This window comes from Nicotiana tomentosiformis, chromosome 1 (genome assembly GCF_000390325.3).
Source record: "Nicotiana tomentosiformis chromosome 1, ASM39032v3, whole genome shotgun sequence".
NCBI classification, from domain to species: Eukaryota; Viridiplantae; Streptophyta; class Magnoliopsida; order Solanales; family Solanaceae; genus Nicotiana; species Nicotiana tomentosiformis.
Window position 1 is genome coordinate 130,518,316 of NC_090812.1, and position 9,475 is coordinate 130,527,790.

General features: G+C 42.6%; 1 protein-coding gene across 1 annotated transcript; it reads left to right on the forward strand.

The window, feature by feature from the left end:
- The first annotated feature begins 8,716 nt into the window (after positions 1–8,716).
- Positions 8,717–9,148, forward strand: LOC117279761 (uncharacterized). The gene has a single exon (XM_070200860.1). The coding sequence runs from the start codon at positions 8,717–8,719 to the stop codon at positions 9,146–9,148; it is 432 nt and encodes a 143-aa protein (XP_070056961.1).
- The last annotated feature ends 327 nt before the right edge of the window (positions 9,149–9,475 follow it).

Consider the following 9,475-nt stretch of genomic DNA (forward strand, 5'->3'; position numbering starts at 1 on the left):
CGGTCTAGACTCTTCTAGAAACCTCCACTCTAATATTAACAGTGCATGCATCATGTCTAAACCTAGTATGAGTTAGAATGTTGTCCGCGTAATATCTCTCTAAGGCAAGCCTTGTCCAAAGCCCATCGGGATTTCCTTAAATTCCAATGGGTACAATCATGATATGTGCATTATTTGGAGAAAACGTGCCGATATGCTAATCATTAATGTGTAAATAGTCGAATCCCGAGGGGGAAAGGGATAACTTTATTTGTTTTGCAGAAATGAGGCACGAAATCCCCAGGTTCGGCATGGTTCGAAGTATCCTACCTTTGTTGCTATATTGGTGGGAAAATCTCTTGCCAAGTGACAAAAACCATGTGAAAAGAGTTCTCGAGAATTTACCCTCTTTGTTAGATAGTCAGCCGAACAATGTGTTAATTGAGGCTGCCACCATGTTCTGGGATGAGAAGAGGGCCGTCTTCCGTTTTGGTGATATAGAAATGACTCCCCTTCTAGAGGAAATAGGATGCTTCGCTGGTCTCCCATGGGATAGCCTGGCTTGTTGGTATCGGAAAACTGTACTTCTCGAGGTTTCCTAAAAATTATGGGTTTCAGAAAAAATGATGAGTTAGTCTGTCTGAAGAAATCTTACATACCATTCAACTTCCTTTACAAGCGTTATGGTCACATCAAGTCATATCGTCTTTACCATGATGAATTTTCCATCACTTCTTTGGGTTGGACTCACCGCCGGATTTTAGTATTCATTGTCTGTTTTCTAGGGATGCTGATATTCCCGATACAAGGAGAAATGATCCATACTCGCCTAGCTATGGTCACTAAGACCCTAATGGAAGGAATTGAGGGGCAAACTTACACTATTGTCCCAATGATCGTGGCTGAGATGTACCGAGCCTTAGACCATTGCAAAAAGGGATATAGGAATTTCGAGGGTTGCAATCTATTGATGCAAATATGGTTGTTGGAACACCTTCAGAGAGGACAATACCGTCAAAAATTTCTGCGACAACCATGCAATGACCACATAGCTTATCACCATCCAAAGAGAATGACTTTTATCCCAGACAGGTTTGCATAACTGGGAAACGCTGTGAGCTGGGTACATTTCTTTAGCAATTTAACTGATGACAAGGTACATTGGATGTTCGAGTGGTTCCCTAGCACTGAATTCATCATCAGGTTGAGAGATGTTCCTCATCTAGTGCTAATCGGATTAAGGGAAATCTATCATTATGCTCCTATCAGAGTCATGAGGCAAGCTAGGAGAAAATAGGTTATACCACGAGTTTCCAAAATATTTCATTACAAAGAAGACTTCCGACGGAATGCCATTCCATTCAAGTTCGAGGCACATCACATGTGGCATCAAAAGATTATTGTGGAGAAAGATACCATAGAGCCAGATAGGTATCATGCCGTCCATGTGTACTTCTACCCATCATGGTTGGTCGATGACATAGCAGGAGATGTCAAGCCAGAGGTTGATTTGAGAAATAGGGTCATAGACAAAGCTGCTGAAGCACAAGTCAAATACAAGAGGTTGCGCAAAAGGGTCTTTGAATCTGAGGCTAGGCATTTGGAATAACATAAAGTGGACATGGAAGCAATCAATGAATGGAGGGGGATCGCTACTAAATCAACAGAAAGGTTGGAGTATTTGGAGTAGGGTTTGATGGAACTTAAGGGAAAGATGAGGAAAAGGGTCTCTGATTTTCAAAACGCAGAGGCCAATGAATGAGGACATCTAGCAAGGGCGTATCTAATGTTGGACATGCGCGACCTGGGGAATCTGATTGACGGGGCTAAGAAGGACAAGCTTGGAGAAGGTCCCTCTGGGACCGAGTAGATTAGGAATGATATTTTCTAGATTCGTTTTAGAATTTGATTGTAATAAGGCAAATGCCACTAGTGACTCTGTATAATTATTATCGTTTTAGTAGAGATTTGGTCTATTTATCATATTAATGAAATGACGCAGTTATCGGCATTGAGTTTTCTCCAAAGTTATATGTTGCTAGGCCTACCTCAGGCACGATGAGGTCCCCAAATTAGGACGCGAATTTATAATTCCGCAATACGTGTTTAAATATCATAAATATCCTTTTCATACTCCTCACTGACTTGTTTACCTTTTGTTTTTTCTTCTTTTCTTTTTTTATTCCCATCCCCTAAGGTTGGTTCGTGCATACTGGCATCATCAGCATATCATACCAGATCTAGAGGTCCTCCTCCTCCTCCTCCTCCAAGTGATCCTAAGAACAAAGGAAAAGCTAAGATGGACGATATGAGTGGTATCAGGAAAGACAACGCTACGCACACCGATAATGTCGAAACTTCGGATGGTCGGAGTACTTTAGCGCAGAATAACTTGGTTTTAGGGTTAGAACAGACGATATTGGAGTTACAAGGGGAACTTGAGCAGGTTCGTAACTTAGCAAACCTTTCCCTTACCCTGAATGTTCCCGATATCAACCAACAAAACGCCGAAAACCAAGCACCTCCTTAAAACACACAAAACCAACAGCCACAAAATCCTCCCGCACCTCATCAATATGCCACACCTCCCCAAAATCCTAATTCTCCACCAGTACCAACACCTCCACAACATCACTATCATCCAACCCAGTATCCACAAACTACCACCTACCGCACTCCTCAAAATACACCACAACCTACCTTTGATCCCCAAAAAATAACCAATGATCACCATTACGCCAAAATCCCTGGAGTCCACCAAAGTAACCCTATATACGTGGAAACCTTACCCCACACTTCACAACAAACCTTGTATACACCAGAATCCGCCGAGAAGGACCTGCTCATCAAGAACATGGTGGAAGAAATTAAGAAGCTTACAAGTCGAGTCCAAGGTATTGAAGGTGGTAAAGGCATCGAAGGTTTAAACTATGAGGATTTGTGTATTCAGTCGGACGTAGAACTGCGAGAGGGTTACAAACCTCCTAAGTTCTAAATGTTCGACGGGACAGGTGATCCAAAGGTACATCTAAGGACGTATTGAGACAAGCTCATAGGGGTTGGTAAAGATAAAAGAATCCGCATAAAGCTGTTCATGAGGAGCCTCACTGAAGAAGCCCTATCCTGGTACATCAGTCAAAATCCAAAGAAATGGGTTAATTGGGTAGGCATGGCATCAGATTTTATGGATCGGTTCAGATTCAATACAGAGAATGCACCAGACGTCTTCTATATCTAGAATCTTAAGAAGAAGCCAACAGAAACTTTCCGCGAGTGTGCTACTCGGTGGAGATCAGAAGCTGCAAAAGTAAGGCCGGCACTGGAAGAAGAGCAAATGAACAAGTTCTTTGTCCGAGCTCAAGATTCGCAGTATTACGAGAGGTTGATAGTTATTGAAAACCATAAGTTTTCCAACATCATTAAATTGGGAGAAATAATAGAAGAGGGAATTAAAAGCGAAATGGTAACCAATTTTGAGGCACTCTAGGCTATGAACAAAGCCTTGCAGTCGGGCGGTATATCTAAAAAGAAGGAAGTAGGGGCAGTGATGGTAGCCCAAGGTCCGAAGTCTCCTCCCACATACCAAACACCTCCACCCACATATGAGCCTTCACCTCCTAGATATCAACAACCCACTACCGCCTACCACACTTACAACACTCAGCCAGCATATTACCACTCACCACCAGCCCACCAAAACTACCAAAAATCGAGGCCAAATTTTGACCGTAGGCCGACCAGACAATACACCCCAATTGCTGAACCTATAGACCAACTGTACAAGAGACTGAAGGTTGCCGGTTATATCACTCCCATTCCCGTTGTTGCTATGGAAAACTCTTCCCGGTGGATTAATCCAAATAAGACATGTGCCTATCACTCAGGCATAAAAGGTCATAATATTGATGAGTGTCGTACTTTGAAGGATAAGATTCATACATTAATTGACACCAAAGTCATACAGGCAAATGAGCTAGACCCAATGTCCGTAACAATCCTTTCCCGGATCACAGGGGCAGAGGGGTAAACATGATAGAGACCGATGAAGAATGGGACTCAGAGGGGTCAATTGGAATCATTCGAGAAGGGGATAATCCTGAAACATCTCCAGTCACTCTCATACCTATCATGGTACAAACTCAGGCACCAATTGAAGTTGAGGTAGATGCACCAACTCCATTTAAGGTTGCAGTAACAACACCCTTCACTGTGATGGTAGTACCTACACTGTCTTATAAGTCTAATGCTATACCATGAGATTATGTTGCGGAAGCAAGAAGGAAAGAAAAGGGGAAAATGAAAGAAACTGGTGCAACACAAGGTATGACCAGAACTGGTAGGGTTTACACGCCCGAGCAGTTGGGGGAACAAGTAAAGAAGCCGCTTCCAGGCATCCTATCATTGAAACCGACCCGGATGATCTTTGGAGAAAGGTGCAAGCAAGGGAGTACTCTGTGGTTGATCATTTGAACAAAACCGCTGCTCAGATATCCATTCTATCACTACTGCAAAATTCTGAGGCACACAGGAACGCATTGATGAAAGTGTTGAATGAGGCTTATGTACCCAACAACATTACCAGTGGATAGGTGTCCAACATGGTAGGACAAGTATTGGAAAGCCATAAGATCACTTTCCACGAAGATGAATTGCCACCAGAAGGGTTGAGCCATAACAGGGCGTTGCATATCACAGTACAGTGCGAAGACAAATTCATTAGCAGGGTCCTGATAGATGGGGGTTCAAGTCTCAACATCTGCCCGTTGACTACTTTGAAGAGGTTAGGTAAAGGTTTGCAGGAGATACGAGTAGGAACTATGAACGTAAAAGCGTTCGATGGGTCTCAAAGTGCCACAATCAGAGAAACCAACCTCTGCTTACAAATGGGTCCAATTTGGTTTGATGTTGAATTACAAGTGCTCGACATATCTGCCTCATACAATCTGCTATTGGGACGACCTTGGATACACACCGTTGGGGCTGTGCGTCTACTCTGCATCAGGCTGTGAAGTTCGAATGGAATCATCAGGAGGTGATCATTTATAGAGACTGGAGTAACCTTATTTACACCAACCAGACTGTCACGGCTGTGAAGAATAGAAGGAAGTTAGGGGGAGAGACTTACCATCGCATTGAGCGTGTTAACGTGATCGAGAAGGACAAATAGTGGAGTAGCAAAATAGAAAGCATATTGGCATGGACAGGGTATGAACCCGACAAGGATCTCAGCAAGAATCTCTAAGGGATCACCAAATTAATACAGTTAAAACGTCACGTCACGACCTTTGGACTGGGATATCAATACACCTAGAACGAGTATTAGAATTGGTCACCACCATGGCGTGGTCTGTATTACCCTCTCGAGCAGTCGATACCATATTCAATCCTTCCATCAGGCTGATATGATGTGGGGATCCAAAGAAGATGAAGCGCTAGCTGGTTTAAGGAATCTGTTCTTGGAAGATGAAGACATGGACTGCATTGTAATAGTTGAGGAGGAGGAGGAAGAAGGCCTCGTCATCCAGACAGTGGAGAAGGGAGCTGTTCTCAGGAACTGGACTGCCACACCATCAAGGGCCCACTGAGTTCCGGGGTAGCCTGGCTGCTAGTGTCATTTATTTTGAAAATAATTCTTATGAGCATTTTTAAAACATTTTCAGTATTTTGTTTTGAAACATTTGTTTGAATCATTAAAAATCGCTTTTGTTTGACATCTTGATAATTATCAATGGTTTGCTATTTTATTATTTATTACCATTCTCTATATTTTTCTCTCTACAACATATACTATTTCTTATCGTGATGAACCAACAACTGTGACATGTAATGAGACAACGTAACATAAGTATAGTGACTCGAAAGAAGTAGAAGAGGACATAATACCTGAGGAAATTGTTAGAGAAGTTGAAGATTTTGAGAACAAGCCTAAGTCCAACCTGGATGAAACTGAGATAGTCAAGTTGGGAGATTCCAAAACAGTCAAAGAAACTCGTATAAGCATTCACCTGTCACCATCAGAGAAAGAAGAATACACCCGTTTCCTGAAAGAATATGAAGATATTTTTGCATGGTCTTATGATGATATGACTGATTTGAGCACGTCCATAGTGGATCATAAACTACCCACCAACCCAATGTGTCTGCCAGTAAAGCAGAAGCTCAGAAAGTTCAAGCCAGATATAAGTCTAAAAATCAAAGAAGAAGTCACCAAGCAGATCAAAGCTAAGGTTCTCAGATTGGTTGAATATCCAACTTGGTTGGCTAACATCGTGCCAGTTCTGAAGAAGGATGGAAAAGTCAGAGTATGCATCGATTATCAGGACCTAAACAGAGCAAGTCCCAAAGATGATTTCCCGTTACCCAACACACACATACTGATCGACTATTGTGCCAAGCATGAACTCCAATCTTTTGTGGATTGCTTTGCGGGATATCATCAGATCTGGATGGATGAAGAGGATGTTGAAAAGATAGCTTTTATTACACTGTGGGGGATGTACTGCTATAAAATGATGTCGTTTGGTCTGAAGAATGCTGGGGCCACTTATATGAGGGCCATGACAACTATTTTTCACGATATGATACACAAGGAAATAGAGGTATATGTGTATGACGTCATCCTCAAATCCGAGAAGAGTACAGATCACATAGCAGACTTAAGGAAATTCTTTGATCGGCTTCGGAAGTACAATTTGAAATTGAATCCCGCAAAATATGCCTTCGGGGTCCCCACAGAAAAGTTGTTAGGATTCATCGTCAGCCGCCGAGGAATTGAGCTAGACCCATCAAAGGTCAAGGCTATCCAGGATTTGCCACCTCCAAAAAATAAGAAAGACATGATGAGCTTCTTGGGACGTATTAATTACATCAGCCGCTTTATAGCACAATCAACCATGATCTGTGAGCCGTTCTTTAAAATGTTAAAGAAGGATGTCGCAACCAGTTGGACTGAAGACTGCCAGAAAGCTTTTGACAGAATCAAAGAATATTTGTCCACACCGCTAGTCCTGGTCCCGCCAGAACCTGGTAAACCACTGCTACTCTATCTTTCCATATTAGATGGGGCTTTCGGTTGTGTCTTGGGACAACATGACGAGACGGGAAGGAAAGAACATGCCATATACTATCTAAGTAAGAAGTTCAGACCCTACGAAGTACGGTATTATTTGCTGGAACGCACCTGCTGTGCTTTGACCTGGATAGCCCAGAAACTGAGGCACTACTTCTGTGCCTATACCACATATCTCATATCAAGGATGGATCCTCTGAAGTACATCTTCCAGAAACCCATGCCTACAGGGAAGCTGGCAAAATGGCAGATATTGTTGAGTGAATTCAACATCGTCTATGTGACTCAGAAGGCAGTTAAGGGACAAGCATTAGCGGATCATCTTGCGGAAAATACTGTAGGAGGAGAATACGAACCACTAAAAATGTATTTTCCTGATGAAGAAGTATCATTCGTAGGAGAAGATATCGCCGAAGCCTACGATGGATGGAGAATGTTTTTGATGGAGCCACAAACTTCAAAGGAGTGGGTATTGGAGCCGTTTTGGTATCAGAAACAGGTCAACATTATCCGCTATCCACGAAACTCAGATTTTCGTGCACCAATAATATAGCAGAATATGAGACTTGCATATTGGGGCTCAATTTGGCCGTTGCCATGAATATCCAGGAATTACTGGTAATTGGTGATTCAAATCTTCTGGTACATCAGGTGCAGGGAGTATGGGCTACAAAGAATACCAAGATATTACCATATCTATATCATGTGCAAGAGATGATGAAGAGGTTCACGAAGATAGAGTTTAGACATGTTGCAAGAATCCTGATACAGCATCCGGAGAAAGAATTTCATCGACCCCATTCCTGTAAGGATTCATAATCAGCCAACTTACTACGCTCATGTTAAAGAAGAAGCAGACGGGAATCCATGGTTCCATGATATCAAGGAGTACTTGGAAAAAGGAGAGTACTCGGAGCATGCAAATCATACTAAAAAACGCACGCTCCGAAGATTGTCCAACCATTTCTTCCAAAATGGAGGAATTCTGTACAGAAGGACTCCAGACTTAGGGTTATTATGGTATGTGACACCAAGGAAGCTTCCAAACTGCTCGAAGAGATACACTCTGGAACTTGCGGACCACACATGAATGATTTTGTTTTAGCCAAAAAGATACTGAGGGAAGGTTATTTTTGGATGACTATGCAAACAAACTGCATCAGGTATGTCCAGAAATCTCATCAGTGCCAAATACAAGTAGATATGATACGGGTGCCACCAAATGAACTCAATGCAACGAGTGCACCTTGGCCTTTTGCCGCTTGGGGAATGGACGTCATTGGACCAATCGAGACCGGCGCTTCAAACGGGCACAAGTTCATTTTAGTGGCCATATACTACTTCACAAAATGGGTCGAAGCTGCATCCTACAAAGTTGTAACCAAGAAAGTCGTCGCAGTTTTTGTCAGAGATCATATTGTTTGCCGAGTCTATCATCACCGACAACGCCGCCAATCTCAATAGTGACCTAATGAAAGCTATGTGTGAAACCTTCAAAATCAAGCACAAGAATTCCACAGCATACATGCCTCAAATGAATGGAGCCGTGGAGGCCGCAAATAAGAATATCAAGAAAATACTGAGGAAGATGGTAGACAACCACAAGCAATGGCACGAGAAATTACCATTTTCCTTATTGGGTACCATACCACAGTCCGCACATCAACCATGGCAACTCCTTATTTGCTAGTCTACGGTACCGAAACTGTCATTCCTGCCGAGGTTGAAATTCCTTCTTTAAGAATTATAAAAGAAGCCGAACTCAGTGATGCAGAATGGATAAGAAGCCGCTATGAACATATAGCTCTCATTGACGAGAAAAGAATGAATGCAGTGTGTCATGGTCAACTCTATCAGAATAGGATGTCCAGAGCTTTTAACAAAAGGGTCAAACCTAGACAGTTCGCACCGGGGCAACTGGTACTGAAGCGGATTTTCCCGCATCAAGATGAAGCCAAAGGGAAATTTTCACCCAATTGGCAAGGGCCCTACATTGTTTACAGAGTACTAACAGGAGGAGAACTCATACTCACAGAAATGGACGGAGAGGTTTGGCCAAGGCCTATCAATTCAGACGCAGTCAACAGATATTATGTTTAGAATGTTCGCATTTCTTCATCTGATGTAATTGAACTACGCTCGACCTGATTCCCGTTTAAGAGGGGATACGTAGGCAACCCTGTGGGTTTGGTCATAATTCAATAAAATTTTCATTTTCCCCACAACCAGAAACTGGGGCAGAATTTTGAGGAGGACCCTCAAAATTCCGGAACAAGTCCAGCCAACGTTATCATATGGAGAACGGTCAGAGAAGCGCCTAAGTAAACTGGGGTAGAATTTTGAGGAGGACCCTCAAAATTCTAAGGGAGTCGTAATCTCTCTAAAGTGTCACAGTCATTGGTTCATCTAATTTATCCGATATTGCAT